This window comes from Ochotona curzoniae, unplaced genomic scaffold, assembly GCF_017591425.1.
Source record: "Ochotona curzoniae isolate NIBS_2020 unplaced genomic scaffold, NIBS_Ocur_1.0 scaffold_4701, whole genome shotgun sequence".
In the NCBI taxonomy this organism is placed as follows: Eukaryota; Metazoa; Chordata; class Mammalia; order Lagomorpha; family Ochotonidae; genus Ochotona; species Ochotona curzoniae.
Genome location: NW_024467122.1, coordinates 60,691,114 through 60,712,973, shown reverse-complemented (window position 1 = coordinate 60,712,973; position 21,860 = coordinate 60,691,114). Strand labels below are relative to the sequence as shown.

The 21,860-nt window shown below is 42.7% G+C and overlaps 1 protein-coding gene across 5 annotated transcripts in view; it reads left to right on the top strand.

Annotated features, from left to right (window-relative positions):
* The window catches only part of RAB27A (RAB27A, member RAS oncogene family), a 77,068-nt gene that overhangs the window by 37,785 nt on the left and 17,423 nt on the right, over positions 1–21,860 (top strand). For 4 of the 5 annotated variants that reach the window (XM_040969808.1, XM_040969810.1, XM_040969807.1 and 1 more), the window contains exons 3-4: positions 17,452–17,625; positions 20,597–20,682. In XM_040969808.1, the coding sequence (XP_040825742.1) occupies positions 17,473–17,625; positions 20,597–20,682 (239 nt within the window). In that variant the 5' untranslated portion in view covers positions 17,452–17,472. Of the gene's footprint in view, positions 1–2,688; positions 2,830–17,451; positions 17,626–20,596; positions 20,683–21,860 lie in introns of all 5 variants that reach the window. The other variant, XM_040969809.1, reaches the window with a different exon arrangement.

Here is a 21,860-nt window from a genome sequence, read left to right as displayed (position 1 = left end):
GTAGCACACAGTTTGATTCAACCCACTGCACCACAAGGCCAGATCCTCAAAATGTAGGTTTTCGAGCAGATCAAGACTCATCTTGTGGTACAGGGCATCAGTTTAGGTAGAGGAAAGGAATGCTGGTGTAGCTGGTTACAGGCTTCTCTGTACTGCTAGCTTTAACATCAACGATTTCCTATCCCAAGGTAGGTGCTACTTCTTGCTCCTTTTCTGCAAACCTCCTTGGCCTGGATTCTTCCAGGACCCCGGGACCCGGCAGCTCTAGATATGATTTTTCACCAGGAGTCACCCAATGGTGCTTGTCCCTGAGATGTTTTCATGTCATCCAGTCCATTGTCTCGAGCTCCTGGTGGCCCCTCCTGGGGAACTCATCAGGAACACCCAACACACTTGAGGTTTTCACTTCCCACTGAGAACAGTCTTACCGGGAAGACCTGAGAGGTAGTATTTAAGATATGCTCAACAGAATAGCCTAGCAGGTCTTACAAATGAGCTATCAATCTAAGAAGTTCAGCATACAAAGTCAGAGGCAAATGAAGAGATTCAGAGCCCACCTGAAGGGGAAGCTTTTGATACTGGCTCTCTGCATACACCAGAGGCCTTGTTAGGTCCTCAGAGGGTGCACAGATCCTGGGAAGTAAAACGTTAACCTTCACTTTTTTCTTCAGAGTGATTCTGCTTTAATCTGTTTTGTATGTCAGGTCACCATGTAAGATTCTGATAAAAGACAGTTTTGTTACTAAAGAATGTATGTAACCAGCAGGACCAGACAAGATTCTGAGGCATCGAGAGGTTTGCTGCCTTGATGTGTACATTTCCCAAGATCCTACCCAGGAATGTCCAGATGGTTGTGAAGACACTAATGTGCTGCAGACTAGGGGTAACCCAAATTCAGAAAAGCTGTGTTGTCTTTGTAGAGATCAGACAAGAAGTTCCTTAAACATAAAATAATCTCTACAGTGATCTGTAATGTATAATAAGGGGTAATGATGCAACATATTGTGTTCATCCCTTATTGCTTGGCCAACTGTTGTAACAGGATGAAAACAAACAGATGTTGAACACATACGTCTGAGCTTTGGCTGTCACTTATTGTGTCTTATTGGTGCTTTTTGAAATAACATCACAAGAGTGAACACAAACTTCCATTCCGATTAAGCAAAAAGATTAATAGTAACTATGACTTTCTTAGTTAGCTTACACACATAAGAATTTGAGATAATGTGTAGGCACTAAATGCAGATGTAGATAAGTTAGCCAAGTAATGTATGTGAACAGTTTGGAGGTTTCTAAGTTTGGTGTGTGCCACTTAACTATATGTTTTTCTACCCCAGCTTGAAAATAACAATAAAGGGAAAAGGGAAATTTGAATAAAAGCTTATAGAACTCTTGAACTGCCTGAACAGATGTCAGGCTTCCAAAGAACACAGCTTACAACCCCCAACTTGGTGCCTCTGGATAAGGACCACAGCGTTCATCATTGCTGGTGCTTCAGATTCGCTCTCTTTAAGGCATTACTACTCTTTAGTATATTTTCTGAAAATAAATATGATCAGGTTTTAAAAAGATTAATTAATTTGTTCAAAAGGCAGGGTTTTCAGAATGTGAGAGAGAGCTTCCACCCATTGGTTTACTCTCCAGTCGGCTACAACATCCACAGCTGGGCCAGGCTGATACCAGAAACTTCATGAGGGTCTCCAACATGGGTGATAGGTGCCACAGCACTTGTGCCATGTTCTCCTGCTTTCCAAGGTGTGTGGGCAGGGTGCTGGGTCTGAAATGGAGCAGCTGAGACTTGAACCTGTCCCCATATGGGTGCTGTGCCACAACATCAACCCTGATCCAACTTTTTAACACATCTCTTTCTCTTTTTAAAGAAAAAGTATGTGCAATAGAGTATATCAGTAAGGATGTATCCATTTGAACCCCCCTCCCCCCAAATTGGTTTGAATTAGTGTGTGTCATTTTACACGCAATAAACAGGATAGCAGATTAGTTTCACATGAGACATTTATAAATTTTAAGATTCCCCCCCCCCACCCCAAGTTGATGTGTTGTAAACCACCTTTACTGATTATAGTGGAATGAAATTAGAAATCAGAAGCAGCAATAATGAAACTGTCAGCTGTGATCTGACACGGTTATCTACAAATTATATGGCTTGCTGTGCTTTGGTGTGGCGCAGTCTTTTTTGCATAAATGAACTCAGGGCAACCCCTTCCTCTAAGCAGCCGCTTATACAAATGTAAACTGTCAGTTTTAGGACCAGGTACAAGGAATAGGTGGAAAAACAAACAGCTTCTGGAAAAGCAGATGAATCTGATCAAACCTTATCTAGAAAGTGAATTTTGGTTCATTTCTTACCCTTGGATTCAACTTATTAAGGAATTTTGAAGACTAACAATGAATATCAGTAAAATAATAAATAATATTAATATTAATATGAAGGCATCTTACTCTGATGTTTAGGGGATAGTTAAATGCATTCTGTGAATGTCTTAGAGGGGAGAGAACCAGAAAGCCCTGGATCCCGCTGGCCACAGCCTCCGACACCCAGGGAGAGGGGAGATTTTTCTAGCATCCCTCTTTTCAGTGGCGTTGAAATGTCAGGAAGCAATTTAATTTTTCTGAGGCGTTTTCACTGCTTTTAGAGAACTCATGTTGCTATGACGACTCTCTTCACAGTTGCTCATGTTGTGAACCATGATTGGCTTGTACCAACAAGCTGCTTTTCCTATTAACATTACATTGAAACCGGGACTGGCTCAGTATGGAGGAGCTCTCGGGTTTCTGAAATGGCTGTTTCCAGCTTACAGCGTGCGGCAGGTAGGTGGTGGTTTTCCAAACATGAAAAGTGAAAGTCCATGAAGATAAAGCAGGATATGAGCCTCCTAGTTAACACAGGAAAATGTCGACTCATTGAGTAGCTGTGTTAGTCTGTGAAAGCTCAGCTTTCACATGTGCCAGTTAAAATTTGGGAAGAATTCCTGGAGATGAGGCATGAGAAAGCCAGAAGAGGGGGAAAAAAGGAAAAAGAGAAAAAGTGAAAAAGGGGACAAAAGAAAAGGAAAAAGAGCATAGAGAGGTTACAAGCAGAACACATGGTCCAGTCATTAGAACTTGTGCGTGGTGGGATGGAGTTTTGACTCTGGGCATGAAAAGCAGCTGTGAAGACATAGAGGTCGTTTGTGCTGTACTAAGCCACGTGTACCTTAAGCAGCATTCTGCTGGGGCACAGCAATGGGGCTGTGAGGTGGAGGTCTCTCTGATGCATCTTAGCAGCTTTGTGCTGAGCTGCCGGCTCTGTTTCGCCTTGCAGATGGGCTGGGAGTGGGAGGGAGCGCTCGCTGTTTACAGCCCCGCAGATGTGCAGTGACAGCAGAACTTGGTCAGGAACAGTAAACCTGCGCAGCCGTGCTCTGTGTGGCAAGGGAGGACAATGCTTACCTTGCACTGTAGAAATCGTTCATCTGTAAAACCAGCGTCTTAGCACATGGGTGGTTGAGTCTGCAGAGGCAGGGTGTTACGTATTCTAGACACATCTGTGTGTGTGGTGTGAAAGATACATGTAGAGAGAGCACTTGTCTCATTTTTAAAAGATGTTAATGATAAGGGAACCTCTGTCTTAGTTTACTATCGGTTTGGAGAGGTTGGCTTGTTTGTATGGTTTGTTATACTTGGAGGTCTTGCTGCTTCCAATTCATGATTTTTCTTGGGGTGAAAGAGGCATCCTGGCTCCCTCACAAATTGAAGGGTTTGCTCCTTGATTTGCACTGTTTGCCCAGTAGACTGAAACTCCATGTTGGGGTGCATGAGTGTTTTTAGGCAGGCGGGATGCAAACGAGGAGCTGCCCTGGTCGTAGGCCTCACTGCACATGTTCCAGCGTGAGCAGGGAGCCCTGATCATGGTGGACTCTGCCATACCGTTTCTACCTGGCATGTGAAGCTTTTGTTTTGTTTTTTAATTCATAAACTTTTATTGGAAAGGCAGGTTTACAGAGAGAAAGAGATACAGAGAGAAGATCTTTTCATTTGCTTTACTTCCCAAATGATGGAAGCTGAGCCAATCCGAAGCCAGAAGCCAGGAGCTTCTTCCAGGTCTCCCATATGCATGCAGGGTCCCAAAGCTTTGGGCCATCCTCTGCTGCCTTTCCAGGCCATAAGCAGGACGTTGGAAGGGAAGTAGAGCAGGTAAGACATGAACTGGTGCCCATATGGGATAGTGGAGCTTGCAGGTGGAGGATTAGCCAATTGAGTTATTGTGTTGGGCCCATGTAGAGCTGTCTAAAAAATTTTTTTAAGAAGAGAGAAAGGGGCCCAGTGTGGTAGCCTAGCGGCTAAAATCCTCATCTTGTACATGCTGGGATTCCATATGGGCGCTGGTTCTAATCCCGGCAGCTCCACTTTCCATCCAGCTCCCTGCTTGTGGTTGGGAAAGCAGTTGAGGATGGCCCAAAGCCTTGGGACTTTGCACCCGCGTGGGAGACCTGAAAGAAGTTCCTGGCTCCTGGGTTCGGATCCGCGTAGCACTGGCTGTTGTGCTCACTTGGGGAGTGAATCATCGGACAGAAGAACTTTCTCTCTGTCTCTCCTTTCTGTATATCTGCCTTTCCAATCAAAATAAGTAAATTTAAAAAATATATATTTGCTTATTTTTATTGCAGACGAGGACTTTAGCCGCTAGGCCATGCCATCGGGCCCAAAATAAATAAATCTTTTTTTTTTTAAAGATTTATTTTATTTTTTTTTTTATTGGAAAGGCAGATATACAGAGAGGAGAGACAGAGAGATCTTCCGTCCGATGATTCACTCCTCAAGTGAGCACAACGGCCGATGCTATGCGGATCTGAAGCCAGGAGCCTCTTCCGGGTCTCTCACGCAGGTGCAGGGTCCCAAAGCCTTGGGCCATCCTCGACTGCTTTCCCAGACCACAGGCAGGGAGCTGGATGGGAAGTGGGGCTGCCGGGATCAGAACCGGCGCCCATATGGGATCCCGGGCGTGCAAGGCGAGGACCTTAACCACTGCGCCATTGCGCCGGGCCAGAAAATAAATAAAACTTAAAAAAAAAAATAGAGAAAGGAGGCAGAGGTCTTCCATCCTGTGGTTCAATCTCTGAATGTTTGCAACTGTCAGGGCTTGGGCAGCCCAGAACTCAGTGCAGATCCTTCAAGTGGGTGGCAGAGGCCAAGTACTTAAGTGATCGTCTGCTGCCTCCCAGAGTGTGCGTTAGTGGGAAGTTAGATTGGAAGTGGAGCAAGAATTCCGGTCCAGGCGCTCTGTTATTGGAAGTGGGTGTTCCAAGTAGCAAGCCAGCTACTCTATCAAATGCCTGCCCCACTACTCACTTTAGACAGGCAGCTTGGGGGTGGTGAGTGTCCTATTATTTGAATTTGGGAGATCCTGGCTGCGTTTGTTTCTTCCATGTGTACACACACACACACACACACACCAGCCACTGGGACTAGCACTGTAGTGTATCAGGTCAAGCTTCCGTCTGTGGTTCCCGCATCCCATATAGGTCCTGGTTAGAGTCCTGGCTGCTGCTCCACTTCTGATCTAGCTCCTTGCTAATGGCCTGAGAAAGTAGTGGAGGGTGGTCCAAGTGACTAGGTCTTGCACCCATGTGGGAGACCCAGAAGAAGCTTCTGGCTTTGTATCAGCCCAGCTCTGGTCATTGTGATCATTTGAAAAGTGAAACAGAGGCTGGGAGATTCGCTTTCTGTGTCTCGTAACTGTCTGTAACTCTGTCAAATAAAAATAAAATAAATCTTCTTTTAAAAAGTAGCCACTGCTTGGGAATAGACTATATAGATTTGTACATTATCAAATTCTTGGAGATTGCTCAGCTTCATATTGGCCTTAGGCATGTTGGGCCAGGGTTGGACATTTGGCTGTAGTGAATATGGTTTTGTCCATCTTGAAGCTGCTCTCATGTTATTTGTGATATTACTCAGCACCTCAAACAGCCACTCCCACTTCTCACGCATTGCCTATATTTTTTTAAATGACATATTCCATTGGGTCTCATTTACGCAATTTCCTGTTACCCTGTATCTATAAAATAAAAAGTACTAAAAGTGCTCTCTCAGACACAGTGCTTTGGTAAATGTGTTTTCCACTCACTGAGGGGACAATTTTTTTTTTTTTTGCACGAATAGGAGATTGACTTCTAAATTGAGACTGCCTACTTTGTCGTCATTCTGATCTTTCTCTCGGATATTTGTAAAAATAATTTGTAAAAATAAGAATGTGTTTAGATGTCTTGGTAGCATTTGGAAATACATGTTTCATTCAACAGTTTGAATATAGCTTAGTTTTTCTTTTTTTTTCCCTGAAGATCTTGGTATGTTGAGATGTCCCCATCTGCTAGAAGTTTTAACATTTTGTTTAAATGGAGACAATGAAAGAATCTTAGGTAGCCAGTATGTTGATATATTAAATATTATATTGAATGTAATATTTTATTGACCATTCTAAAAAATTCATAATATATTCAGGTATAAAATTCATAATATGCCTCAAGTTTCTCTTGTAGAAAGTTTCTTACTTGTTCTGTGTTGGGCATCTTGTTTTTATTCTTTTCAAATTTGTACATGTGTGGCAAACATGGGATGAATGCACATACTTTGCGGGGAACCACCAAAATGGGGATTTAATTTTTGATTGATGCCACACCATGTTTCGGACGAAGTCTAAACTGTTTAGGGTCGGCGTTGGGGAGAGTGGTTGAGATCTCTCATGTGTGCAGTGCTTCTGAATCCATCTTCCTGCTAATGTGTACTTTTGGGAAGCAGCAGTGATAACTCAAGGACTTGGACCCCAGCCACCTACATGGAATCCTGGGTTGAATTCTGGCTTTCTAGCTTATGCCCACCTATGGCTGTTGTTGGCATTGTGGGGAATGAACTAACAGAGGGAATATCCCTTTGTGTCTGCCTCTGTCTGTCTCTCTGACTTTCAAATAAGATTAAATAAATAAAAAATTTAAAATACAGGGTCTGGGGTGGTAACCTAGTAGCTAAAAATTCCATGCCTTACACTCCCAAGATCCCATATGGGTGCCAGTTAGTATCCTGCCTGCTCTACTTCCTATTCCGCTTCCTGCTTGTGGCCTGGGAAAGCAGTCAAGGACGGCCCAAAGCCTTGGGACCCTGCACCCATGTGGGAAACCTGAAAGAAGCTCCTGACTCCTGGCTTCAGATTGGCTCAGCTCTGGCCATTGCAGCCATTTGGGGAGTGAACCAACAGATGAAAGCTCTTTCTGTCTCTCCTCCTCTCTGTATATCTGACTTTACAGTTTTAAAAAAATCTTAAACCAAAGCAAGGAGCCAAAAGCTTCTTCTGGGCCTCCCATGCAGATACAGGGTCCCAAGGCATTGGGCTATCCTCATGTGCTTTTCCAGACCACAAGCATGGAGCTATATGGGAAGTGAGGGTGCTGGGATGTGAACTGCTGCCCATATGGGATCATTGCATGTGCAAGGCGAGGACTTACCTGCTAGGATACCATGCCAGACCAATAAATAAATCTTATTAAAAATTTTTTTTTAAGTACTCAGAAAGATTAACTTATTTGAAAATTCCAAGGCACAACAGTTGTTAGGGGAGCTTAGACTGGGAAACAGCTAGCAATGTTAAGTATCAGGTAGAGAAGGAGTGTGAAAATACATTTCCCATGGTTGGTGTCATCTCACTGGCTCCCTGTGGTACATTGGCACCAACTGTGTAACAGGCATTGCATATGGATTTGTTGAATGAAGGGATGAATGAGAGGAGTAGAAGCCACATCCTTATGAAGAGCAAGATGTGGAAAGGGAAAATCTAGAATTAAGAAGTACTAATGGGCTGATCAGAATTACAGGGGGCGGGGGAAATAACCATGACTTCACACACACACACACACAGACATAAAAGGATTTATGGGAGATGGTATGAGTTTTGAGCAGAGATAGTTTCTCTTGGATTTGCTATGTTCAGCAGCAAGCAGACAAGACCTTCACTTATAATGACTTATTTCTTTGGGAGAACCCAGCAGGACAAGTTACTTTGTGAAAGATGGACTGCAAGGGCGTGCTCCAGTGTCTGAGTCCAGCTCCAGAAAGTCATTCATCACTGTAGCTGCTGACGCCCAGGTCAACGCACCTGGGACTGAGGTTCCTAACCCTGAAGGAAAGCATACTGGAGCCAATGGATATTTCTGACCTCCATCTGGATTGGAGACATGAAATCTGGCCCAGCTTCAAACCCAACCTGATCTAAATCACCTGCTTTGGCTGGGCCTCAGTTTCCTCATCTGACTCACAGCTGTGAAATCGCCAAAAATCACAGATTAATAAGAAACTCTTTGTTAGGTTAAATGTCCAAGTAGCTTTTGTGATGGATAGAGACCTTAAAAGCAGTTACATCTGAGTTGAAAGTGAAACATCAAAGTTTCTAAAGGGTCAGGTGTTGGTTCCACTAAGAGTAGGCTGAAGCAGGTGATGTGTTGCAGCAGCTTGGTTCGGGGTAGATGTTGCCACTGCTTGGTGCTGCTTGGGACTTCAGTGTCCCTGTATCACAGTACTAGTTCCAGTTGAGACTATTCTGCTTCTGATCTAGCTTCCTGCTAATGTGCCTGTGATAATGGTTCCTGCTACCAGGTTAATGGTTCCTGCTACCAGTGTGGGAGAACCAGATGGTGTTCTGGGAACCTGGCTTTGGCCAAGCCAGCTCCAACTGTTGCGGGTATTTGGAGAGTGAACCAGCAGATGGAAGACCTTTCTTTGTCTCTCCCTGTCACTATTTCAAATAAACAAAAAAATTTTTTTTTCAGAATAAATGTGTTTTAAAAGTTGTGTACTTTTCTAGTAATGAATTTGGTGATCCATAAGAAGTAGAATTTTTAATAACAAGTTCTAATGATTGCACAGCTAACAGCAAGTAGTATGCTCAGAGCTGCTTGTATGTTGTCTCGTGTAATTCTCAAAACGTCCCAGTGAGGATGGCAATGTTTCCAGCTCCATTTTGCAGTTGAAGGAATTAGGCTTCAAGAATTTGGACAGGATCGTGCAAAGCACCACATTTTGTATAAGCTTTTTAAAGGCAGTGGATTTTCATTAAGATTGATGAGTGGATAGAATAAAATGTCTAGTAGTATTTATGGTACATGATAACTGTTCACTTAATTTTATTCCTATTCTTTCTTTTAGTCTTTGTATTAAATATGTGTGATAAAGGGATTATTGGATTTAAAAAAAAATAAAGACTGATTTATCCAGAGTAGTTTTAGAATGGTTCTGCCTCATGAAATGAGATCTTAAAGTTGGAGTCAATGATTGACTTAGATATAAAGCTTTTTGGACAATGTAGGCAACAGTTGCTTGGGGAGAGGGGAGCGTAGAGGGAAGGAGATCTTTGCTTTTGTTCTTGTCTAAAACTACCCTCTACTATCTTATTCACCAAAAACAGTTGCAATATGAGTTATATTTTTAAAATAAAGAAGAAGATCATTGACTTTCTCTCACCAGTCATTTATCACCACACAGTACTTGTTGAGGAAGTGGGTGTTCCTTGCTTTCTATTGTTAATCTGATGAGAGTAAGGGTGGAGAGTACTTTGAAAAAATATTTGTGGAAGGAAGAAAGATAGAAGTGAGCCGAATAAGCCAAGTCTTTCTGCATGTCCTGAATTACAGCTATTTTTGATTTCTAGCAAATAGTTCCTTGAGATATTTAACTACTGTTTTATCAAGCAGATACAGAGTTTATATTTGTAACCTTGGGTTAAAGTGCCCTTAACAGGCCCTTATTTATTTAATTATTTGTCTGTTTGTTTAGTTTCAGGAGTTTATTGAATTATGGGAGAGGAAGGAAAATTGCCTGCATACTGACTTAGGGAAGTTAGGTGCTAGATGCTGCTGCTGGTAGCCACTCATAGACAGGAATTCCTGGGGTGGTTCTGAACTTTGTATGTTTACTCTGACTCATCTCTCACAACAACTCTGAGACAACTGTACTGTTGTGCTTCATCCAATCCAATGTGTTGGTGGTGCATTCTTGATCTCTACAGATGATGCTAGCAGAGCATCTCACACAATTTCACCTTCAGTGACACCTCATTGATAGCAGTAATGGAAAGATAGGTGGGGAGCCTACTGGTTAAAATACTGGATAACATACCTGAATGGCACAGCAGACTACCTGGGTCAGAGCTTTACTCCCACTCTGGGTTCCAACTTGCTGTTAATGTGCACACTGGGAGGCAGCAAAGATGGCTCAAGTAATGGCATTCCTGCCCCCACCATGCTGAAGCCCTGGTTGAATTCCTAGCTCATGGCTTTGGCCATCCCTGCCAGAGGAGACATTGGAGGAAAAAGCAGAAGGGAGCTGTCAAAATAGCAACAACAAGGATAGCAGTTACACTGTGTCTTGTGGTGAAGGGCTGCATGCCAATTTTATTTAAAGATTTATTTTTATTATTTTTTTTTTTATTGGAAAGACGGATATACAGAGAGGAGAGACAGAGAGGAAGATCTTGCATCCAATGATTCACTCCCCAAGTGAGCGCAATGACCAATACTATGCCGATCCGAAGCCAGGAGCCTCTTCTGGGTCTCCCACGCGGGTGCAGGGTCCCAAAGCTTTGGGCCATCCTTGACTGCCTTCCCAGGCCACAGGCAGGGAGCTAGAAGGGAAGCGGGGCTGCTGGGATAGAACCGGCGCCGATATGGGATCCCGGGCATGCAAGGCGAGGACCTTAACCACTTGCGCCACTGCGCTGGGCCCACTGCATGCCAATTTTAAAGAAATTGAAGAAAATATATGCATACCAGAATTGATAAAATAAAATAGGACATTATTCTCATTTTACCAAAAAAAAAAAAAGGCACACATACCATAACATAGAGTATCACTTACATTTACCTGGAGGAGCTCAAGGACAAAGAAGTTAAATATATTTCCCAAAGTTCCAAAGCTGTATGTCTAGGTTCTAATCTGGGTGATTTAGTCTTAGAGTCTGTGCTTTTTAGTCTATGTTTTTTTTTTTTCCTGTTTATAATGCTTAGGAATTGTGCCCATGCCAACTTGTGGAAAGCTTGGCCAAGACCTAATTACTTATCCCCTTTCAGTAGCACCTGAGAGAGAACAGCATGGAGATGCTTGTGTATGTGATTCCTAATCTGTTTCCATGGCTGCGATGAGGACTGCTGTGGTACTGTGTGTGAGGCACTTGACACACGTGGAGAACCGGCTTCCCAAGCTTTAAGGGACTAGAGTATATACAGGAAAGGGGTATGTACAAGGAATAATCCAGTTGCCCCATTTGCCAAATTCTGGCATTGTGTATTTTTAATCTTCATTCCTACTCTAAAATATGAACCTAAAAATAATTGATATATTTTGATATCTTTGAGTACTGGAATATTTTCTTTCTAGAAAATAGGCCCCAGGCCACCTAGAACCTGAGTATCAAATAATATAATGTGAAAACATTTTTTCAACATTTAAACATTTCTAAATGTAAAAACCTGTCATTAGTTGAGATTTAACATTTAGTTGTCTTCACCTAGTGGTGATATGTAACCCTAATTCTAACCACATGTGAGGTTACAGTGTGGAGTTGGAAGGACTGTCTGCTGTGGCCTGGGAGTATTTTCTATTAAAAAAAAAAAGATACTGTTTAGCAGACTAATTCCCTGACTGTGGCACGGTGATCCCCTACGGGTGCCAGTTCTAGTCCTGGCTGGTACACTTCTGATTCACCTCCCTACTCATGATCTGGAAAAGCAGTAGAGGATGGCTGAGGCTTTGGTGTCCTGCACCATGTAGGAGACCTGGAAGAAGCCTACCTCTGGCCACTATGGCCATTTGGAGAGTGAACTGATGGATGGAAGATCTCTCTAGCTTTCTCTCTCTCTGTAACTCTGACTTTTAAGTAAAAATGAAGGAAAGGAAGGAATGAAGAAAAGAAAAATGCCATTGGGACCTTGCACAATGGCTCAGCAGCTAAATCCTCTCCCTCCATGCACCAGGATTCCATATGGGCATTGGTTTGTGTTCCAGCTGCTCCACTTCCCATCCAGCTCCCTGCTTGTGGTCTGGGAAAACAGTCAAGGACGTCCTAAAGCCTTGGGACCCTGCACCCACGTGGAAAACCTGGAAGAAGTCCCTGGTTCCTGGCTTTGGATCACCTCAGCTCCGGCTGTTGCAGCCACTTGTAGAGTAAACTAGAGGTTGGACAGTCTTTCTCTGTCTCTCCTTCTCTCTGTAAATCTGCTTTTCCAGTACAAGTAATTTTTTTTCTGAAGAAAGAATTATGTCATTAACACCAGGTTTTGCCTAGCTGGACTACAAGCTCGGTTAAAGAGCCTGGCACCATCAGTGCTATGCTCAAATCTTGAAAAATCTCTGACACCACTCTGAGACTCAGTCTGTCCCTGAATCCGTGTACTTCCTTGCACTTTTTTGTTTTTTGGGGGTGAGGGAGTTTTCTGATGTCGGTTAGCATAGAGCAGTTAGGCCAGTATTAACTCTGTACAAATTTTGTACAAATTCTACATAGTCTCCAAGTCTGCCGATAGATTCCCCCAGTTGAAATCTCTGTCTTGTTGGATTGTGGATTCATGTTTGGCTGGTAGATTCCTGAGTTAAAAATAGATTAACTTTCAATCCAGGGAGCCTAGGCTGTTTGTCTTGCCTTTTCCTTCTGTTTACCAGAATAGTCTCTGCTGGGGCTCCTGTCTCCACCTGCTTTACTATTCACCACAGCAGAGTGTTCCCAGGTAGACATCCACTGGACTTAGGGCCTAGCATGTCTACTGTGGAGATAATATACAGACATTTGTCAATTCAGTAGTTTGATATAAATTTTTTGGTGCTTCTGATTGTCGTTTTTACTTAAACTCTTGGAGTGTTTGATATCTTGGAATTGGTTTGAAATAGTTCCACTTATTTTTAAAGTTCACTAATTTGACAGACAGAGAGCTCCTATCTGTTAGTTCATTTTTTAAATGCCCGCAATTGCTGGGGTAAGGTGAGGGCAAAGCCAGGAGCCAGAAATTTAATCCATTTCTCCTGCCTGAATAATAGGGACTCAATGCTTTGAGACATTAGTGTTGGTTTAGTATTCATTAGCAGGAAGGTGGAATTAGGAGTAGAGCTGGGAGTCAACACCTGGCTCACCAGTGTGGGACGTATGCATCTCAATTCAAGTCTTAACTGCTAGGGCCAATAACTCATCAGTTAAGGCTATTTCAGACTGGATTATAGCAATATGTATGAGCAAAAACAATCCAGTTTTATAGATGACTTCACCTAATTGCGAGCAGTTTGGTAAAACTGGAGCAAGTGTGACCCAATTGGAAGTAGATATAATTAATCAGAATCAACTGGATTCCACTAATTATACTCTGAATCAATCAAAACATCTTTGAGGTACTCACTTTTTTGTTCAGTTCAGAACCTATTTGGGCTAGCCAAAACCAGTCTGAACTAATTAAAGCTATTGAAATTCAACTTACAAATTTTGCTTAGATCTGGTTATGGTAAAAGTGATTTTAGATCTTTTAGAAATAATTTTATAGTTATAATCTCTTTTAATGTGACTGTTTTAAAAATGTGTTTATTAGAAAGACAGGGACAGAGAGATCGCTCATCTGCTGGTTCACCCCCTGGGTGAGAACAGCTGCCAAGGCTGCACAAGACCAAAGCCAGGAGCCTGGGATTCTTTCAGATGTCCTACCGGGGTGACAAGGACCCCAGCACTGAAACACTTGGTCATCTTTTGTTGCTTTTTCCAGGGCTTTAGCAGGGAGTAACATCTGAATGCAAGCTGGCAACATATGGGATGCTGGCTTTACAGGCTGTGTTTTTGCCCACTGTGCCATAACTCTGGTCCCTGGTACAGTGACTCCAAAGTTGATTGGGATGTCTGAATCCCATACCCTGGTGCCTGGGTTTGTGTCCCAGCTCTGTTTCTGATCCAGCTCTCTGCTAATGTGCATTCTGGTGGTTGCAAGGAATGACTCAAGTCCTTGGGTCCCTGCCCCCATGTAAGGAGACCCAGATTGAGTTCTGGGCTCTTGGATCTGTCACTGCCTGGCCCTACCTGTTACGAGTATTTAGGGAGAAAGTCAGCTGTTGCAAGATCTCTGTCATTATCTCTGTGTCTCTGTACCTTTCAAGTTAAATGAAAAAAAGTAAATTAATCTGAGGCCAGCATTGTGTCTTCAGTCTGTCCCTACTTGGACCATTGTGGCCCTTGGAGAAGTAAGCCAGTGGTTGAAAGATCTTTCTGTCTCAATCTCTGTGTTTCTCCATCTCTGAAATTCTGCCTTTTAGGTAAAGAAGTATATCTTTAACACAAAAAGTTCTGTTCTAGGTTTTCAGAGTCAGTGCAGAGCAGGGTAGAAGGGTGGGGGCTGACAAACACCAGATACCCGCTTTGCACCAGGCACTGTGCTAGGCACTGTGCGAACACCAAGTACCCACTCTGCACGAGGTACTATGCTGGGTACTGCATAAACCACACCCCCTTTCCTCTTCTGAAGAATGATGTGAGGTAGTGGATTTCATCTTTCTTTTTGATAGAATGGAAACTTGGAGGGACCATCACTGTGACATAGTGGGTTAAGATTCCACATGCAGTGTCTATATCACATAGGGGCATTGCTCTGTTTCCAGTTGCTCCACTTGCACTTCAGCTCTCTGCTGATGCACCTGGGAAAGCAATGGAGGACTGTGTAAGTGCTTGGGTCCTTGCTATTCGTGAAGGAGACCCAGATGCAGCACTTAGTACCAGGCATGGTCAAGCCCTGACTATTGTGGACATTTGGAAGGTGAACCAGTATTTGGAAAACCTCCTCACGCCTTTCTCTAACTCTTTCAAATAAATAAAGAATAAATCTTTAAAACAATGGAACCCTGCAGATCTAAGTCTCAGGGCCAATAACTCATCAGTTAAGGCTATTTCAAACTGGATTATAGCAGTATGTATGAGCAAAAACAATCCAGTTTTATAGATGACTTCACCTGATTGCAAGCAGCCAACGGCCGATGCTATGCCGATCCGAAGCCAGGATCCAGGAATTTCTTCCAGGTATCCCACACAGGTGCAGGGTTCCAAAGCCTTGGGCTGTCCTCGACTACTTTCCCAGACCACAAGCAGGGAGCTGGATGGGAAGTGGAGTCGCCGGGATCAGAACCAGTGCCCATGTGGGATCTTGGCGCTTTCAAGGCGAGGACTTTAGCCACTAGGCCATGCCGCCAGGCCTGTATATATATGTATTTTTAAAGAATAGAAAACTCATGTTCATTTGTGGACTTGGTTGCAGCATTTTCTCCTGTCTTTAAAAGATAAAAGCACAGCTATAAAAATGGACAAGTGTTTATCACAAGTAGTGAAGAGGAAATAAAGCAGCCACAATGTCTTCTTGGGTCACCCTTGTTACAGCACTGAAGTTGCTTCACCTCCCCAGATGATTGCATTTTACCTGGGCTTGGTTTTTCTTTTTTCTTTTTTTTTTTTTTCTTTTAGCTCTCATCACTAAATAACTTGGCACTGGATGACGTGCTGTGAGTGCTAGAGTACCTGTGTAATTATCATCAGGAGAGGAATTGCTACACAGGTGCCCCTTGACTTTTGATGGAAGTACCTCCTGACTAAATCCGTTGTAAGCTGCAAATATCACAAAAATACAATCAAGGCCCCTAACCTGCTGAGCGTTGTAGCTTAGCTCCACACTCCACTGTATAGTATCCATTGTTCACTCTCAGTCTTGTGGGAGTAGCTTGGAGCTGTGGCTTCCTGCCTGCACAATTTTAAGACTCTCAGACTACTTATTGCTAACCTGGGAAAAGATCAAAATTTGAAGTAAAATTTACCCTGTGTGTGTATGACTCTTGTATCTCGGTAAAGTCGAAAAATTGTAAGTGAACTGTGTTGGGTTGGGGAGTGACTATACATCATTGATACTGGTGGCCTATACTGCCAATTAACATAGGCAAGTCATCATTTGTGAAGTGTCACTCTTTATAGTGTGCAAATAGAGTTAAGAATGTTTGTAGAGGCTCTGCCCTGGTTGATTGGCCAGCCATATCTGAAGTATAAGGTTCCAGGCATGCGCCAAGGCATTCTGAGCAAGTACACTGCAGGGGCTCTTGCGGTCCAACGTAAAGGACTTTGGAGAAAAAAGGTGAGTCACCAAGTTGAGGATGGGGTGGAGGAGATGGTCCTGATAATCCATCAAGTCCTTCCCTGAGTTCTTTTCTATCTTTATGGTGATCGTATAGCAAACTTCAAGTTTTACAGCAGTTTGTGGTTATGGAACGTGTGAAAAGGATGATGTGAAAAGGAAAGTAGCACATCTGGGGAAGGGCACCCTGTTTGTATGTGGGACTAGGAGATGCAGGTGTTGGAATGGGCAAGTCAGGTTGTTAGTGATTATGGGAGAGTTGGTTATCTTTCTGATTTTCATGGCGAATTTATTAGCATTTTAATTTTATTATAGGATAAAAACAAAATATTGAAAAGGGCCAATTACAAAGGAGCAAAAGTCTCCTTGGTAGGTGTTACAGATAAAAACAGATTTTTTGGTCAGCCTTGAAGTGTTAAGGTACACCATGATAAGTGTAGGTGTATGAGCCCTTAGTAGTAGAACGACGGTCTCCAAATCAATCCAGTTGTGCCAGTAAAAAAGGAAAAGCCAAGGATCCAGCGAAGGTGGCTGACCCAAAGAGGCAGTTGGAACAACTTCTGCTATACGAATTATTACTGTTTCCTGTAACATTCTTCTTCCTCTTTTATTTGTTTTTATTCTGTATGGTTGGGTGGTATGACTTAGTGACTATTGTCTTCGTGCTATCTCTTTTGGAAATTTTGCCATAATAATAGAGTATGTATGTTAAATTAAGACTAAACTTGGGGCAGCACCGAGGCATCGTGGGTAAATGTGTCATCTGTGGCGCCAATGTGCTCCTCCACTTAGAGCCCTGGCTGCTCTACTTCCAGCTATGCTCCATGCTTATTGCCTGGGAGAGCACTGGAGGTTGGCTCAGGTCCGTGTACCCCTATACTTATGTGGGCAATGTGGAATAAGCTCCTGTCTCCTGGCTTTGGATCAGCTCAGCTCTGGTCATGATGGCCGTTTGGGGAGTGAACCAGGAAATTGAAGATTTCTCTCTCTCCTCTCTTTGTAACTTCATTTCAAATAAAAGTAAATCAACCTTTTTTTTTTTTTTTTTAAAAAGGCTAAATTCTTGGTTATTTATTGTAACCTTAGCATCTCTTATAACAAGTAATTAGGTCCTCAGCAGCAGTGAGCATTATGCAACCTTCTTTGCAAGGAACCCCTGGGAATGCAGATGTTAGAAGTACTTAATGAAAAAAAAAAAAGAAGTACTTTCTGAATTGTATACTAAATTTCTACCCTATGAATGGATATTTTGAAATTATGAAATTGTCTTTTACAGGTGCATCATTGATCCTTCATCATGTCTGATGGAGACTATGATTACCTCATCAAGTTTTTAGCTTTGGGAGACTCTGGAGTAGGAAAGACCAGTGTGCTTTACCAGTACACAGATGGAAAATTCAATTCCAAATTCATCACGACAGTGGGCATTGACTTCAGGGAAAAGAGAGTGGTGAGTCCTACATCCTTCTACTTAAAAATGTAATCTCTGAATCAACATTGTCAGTTCAGTTTACTTTGTAGGAATTAGAAGGACAAAGATTAAGATAGAAAAATTAGAGGGCATGTAAGAAAATGTGTTGTGTTCAATCCAGGCAGTATGATGGACGTATAGAAGTAGAATCATGTAATACATAGTCTTTTACCTGATTTCTTCTACTTACTGTGTTATCAAGGTTCAACCATGCTGTAGCACATATCACTACTTCCTTTCTTTGATGGTTAAACAATATTCCATGGTATTGATATTCCTTATTTTGTGTGTCTACTCATTTGTTAATGGACATGTGGATTGTTTCTTTGCAACTGTTGTAATTCTTATATTAATATTTATATACCAGTTTTGTGTAGACACCTGTTTTCAGTCCTCTTAAATATATGCCTAGAAATGGAATTGATTTGCTGGATGCTTCACTTCTGTGGGATTTCTGTGTTTTCCCAAAGATGCTGTCCTGGTTTATGTTCTGACCAGTAACATAGGAGAGCTGTGGTGTCTTCATATCCTTCCCAGCGGTTGTTCTTTTCTACTTGATTGCAGTCATCCTTGTCTACATTGTCTACATTGCATATAGGATTAGGATATTCCATTATAATATGCTTATAAATATATTGGAAATAGGGAAAGGATGAAAGGCCACTGAAAGAATTAGACTGGGGTCCAAGGTAGTGTGCTTGTGTCTCTGATGAATATGATAGGTGAATGATTTTAGCTGTTACATTTGGCTCTGTGCTCCACTTTTGTGGGTGTGTGTGCCTGTCTGTGAACAGAGGTTCAACATCTTTTCACTGAATGTGGATATCCAGTTGTCCCAACATCATCTGGTTTAAAGAATATTCTGGACCCAACATGGTGGTTTAGCAGCTGAAGTCCTTGCCTTGAGTGTGCTGGAATCCCATATGGGCACCGGTTCTAATCCCAGCAGCCCCACCCCTGCTTGTGACCTGAGAAAGCAGTTGAGGATAGCCCAAAGCCTTGGGACCCAGCACTCGTGTGGGAGACTTGGAGAAAGTTCCTGGTTCCTGGCTTCAGATTGGCGTGGCTCTGACCATTGCGGTCACTTGGGGAGTGAATTATTGGACAGAAGATCTTCCCGTCTCTCCTCTTCTCTGTATATTTGACTTTGCAACAAAAATAAATAAATCTTTTGAAAAAAAGCATATACTTTCTCCTACTAAATTGTCTTGATACTCTTCTGTATACTTCTGTTGCAAGTCAATTGACCATAATTTAAGAGTTTATTTCTTGACTCTTAATTATATTCCATCCATCTGAATTTTGTTTGCTTTTAATTAGTTATTTTCACTTTTATTTGAAAAAGAGAGAGGGAGAGAGAAGCAAAGAAAGAAGGGAGGAAGGAGAGCAATTGAGAGAGAGCACACAGGCACATGTGTGTATGTAGGAGGGCATATGTTTGTTGGTTCACCCTCCAAATGCTTACAACAGCCAGGGATTGGCCAGGACCAAACCAAGAACCTGAAATTTCATATAGGTTTCCCAGATGAATGACAGGGACCCAAGAACTTGTGCTGTCATCATCTGTTGTTTTCCAGGGTACACAATAATGTAAGTTAGAATCAAGAGCACAGGTAGGACTTAAACCTAGGCACTGTGATGCATGCAAGCTTCCCAAATGGTGATTTAACCATTGTGCCAAGTATTCAATCCCCACTTCATATCCATTTCTATCCTATTATGTTACCATAGTATTTTGGTTACTATAGCTTTGCAGTAAGTTTTGAAACTGAAGATAAAGAATCTTTTAACTTTGTTCTTTTTGGATAGTTTTGAATCTCTTAAAATCTTGTTAAGATTTTAGGGCTTGGACCCGGCGCAATGGCGCAGTGGTTAAGGTCCTTGGCTTGAATGCCCGGGATCCCATATGGGCGCCGGTTCTAATCCTGGCAGTCCTGCTTCCCAACCAGCTCCCTGCCTGTGGCCCGGGAAAGCAGTCGAGGACAGCCCAAAGCTTTGGGACCCTGCACCCGCGTGGGAGACCTGGAGAAGTACCTGGCTCCTGGCTTCAGATTGGCTCAGCTCCAGCCGTTGTGGCCGCCTGGGGAGTGAATAATAAACAAGTGCAATACATAAGCTGAATTCACAAATTGCATTTTTTTGCAATGTCAATAAACAATTTCAAAATGAAATTAAGAAAACAAATCAAATTTACAATAGTGTGGAAAAATGAAATACTTAGGAACTTAACAAAAATGTATAAAACTTACTATACATTAGAAATCACAAAACATTGGGATAAATATTAAGAGATCTAAATAAATGGAAAATCCTGCACATGGGTCAGAAGGCAATATTATAAGGATGCCAATATTGCCCATATTGATCAACAGGTTCAATCTCAACCTTATCAAAATCTGGTATAGAAACTGACAAGCTAACCCTAAAATCTTTTTTTTTTTTTAAAAAAGATTTATTTTTATTTTTATTGGAAAAGCAGGTACACAGAGAGGAGAGACAGAGAGGAAGATCTTCCATCCGATGGTTTACTCCCCAAGTGACCACAGTGGCTGGAGCTGAGCCAATCTGAAGCCAGGAGACAGGAGCTCTTCCCGGTCTCCCATGTGGGTGCAGGGACCCAAGGATTTGGGTTGTCCTCAACTGCTGTCCCAGACCACAAGCAGGGAGTTGGATGGGAAGCAGGGCCACCGGGATTAGAACTGGTGCCCATATGGGATCCTGGCATGTGCAAAGTGAGGACTTTAACTACCATGCTATTGTGCCATTTATAAAATAGCTACATTTTAATAAAAATTATTACATCAAGCAAATACAATCATGTGATGTGGAAAACAAAGTTGTATTTCAGAAGGGATTCTGTTTGGAAGTTTAAATGCTTTTGGAGTTCGTACAGCATGAGAAGAGTTCACTGGTCTCAGAAGTTGCTTTGTCTTTCACTTGGTTGCTTTAGGTCTACAGGGCCAATGGGCCTGATGGAGCGGTTGGCAGAGGCCAGAGAATCCACCTGCAGTTATGGGACACAGCTGGGCAGGAGAGGTAAGCTATCTTCAGTTAGCTGCTCATTTCGTGACCTGAGCCCCCCACGGCTAGCCAATCAGTGGAGTTGCACCTGGATAAGATATGCTGTGAGAATCGCAGGAAATCTGTCTGTCCGAGATGATAGTGGTGGCTTAATTTCATCCAACGTCAAAGGGAACTAAAAATGAATCCTTTTCCTTGTTGGACCTTCTCGTGTATTTTTTTTTTCTTTCTTCATTTGTTTTTGCTACCTATCCAACCAACCACAAGAAAGCTGTAATGTCACATGCACAATTTTTTTTTGTGTGTGTGTGTGCATGTAAAACTAATGGGGAACATATATTTTTTAAAATTTTGATAAACTTTGCATAGTTGATTAGGAAACAAAGAGTCAAGGGTTACAAGAAAGTGGATAAGACCATTGTTTCCACATTTGTGTGTGTGTGTATCTAGGGTAAGGAGGGATTCAAAGGGAGAAGGCCCCACAACCTCCTACCCCATCCCAGGGTTCCCACCTTGGGGCATGCTCCAAGGGCACTGCTCATGCAGTTTTGATAGTTCAACAGCTCTGAATTGCTGCCAATCTCTCCATTCCAAGCATGATGAAATCTCTCCAGAATCCACTGGCTGACATAGTCCAACTTAGGGTCTTCTGTTGTGGTACCAGGTGTCCTTTATAGGCTCTGATGGACCATCATTTCCTCCATGTGCACTGTTCCATTTGAGCCTCCGAGGAGGCTCAGTTCTGATACCTGTTGGGGGAAATCTTGTTGGAAAGAATTCATACGGCCGGAGGCTGCCTGACCAAAAGAAGTCATGTGGAATCATGATGAGCGGTTGCTCTTAGTTAGCTAGAACTTCTGATTTCTCTCACAGCTTCCTTGGACAGTTCTTTTTTTTTTTTTTTAAGGATTTATTTTTATTATTTTTTTATTGGAAAGGCGGATATACAGAGAGGAGAGACAGAGAGGAAGATCTTCCGTCCGATGATTCACTCCCCAGGCGGCCACAACGGCTGGAGCTGAACCAATCTGAAGCCAGGAGCCTCTTCTGGGTCTCTCACACGGGTGCAGGGTCCCAAAGCTTTTCCGGGTCTCCCACGCGGGTGCAGGGTCCCAAAGCTTTGGGCTGTCCTTGACTGCTTTCCCAGGCCACAGGCAGGGAGCTGGAAGGGAAGCGGGGCTGCCGGGATAGAA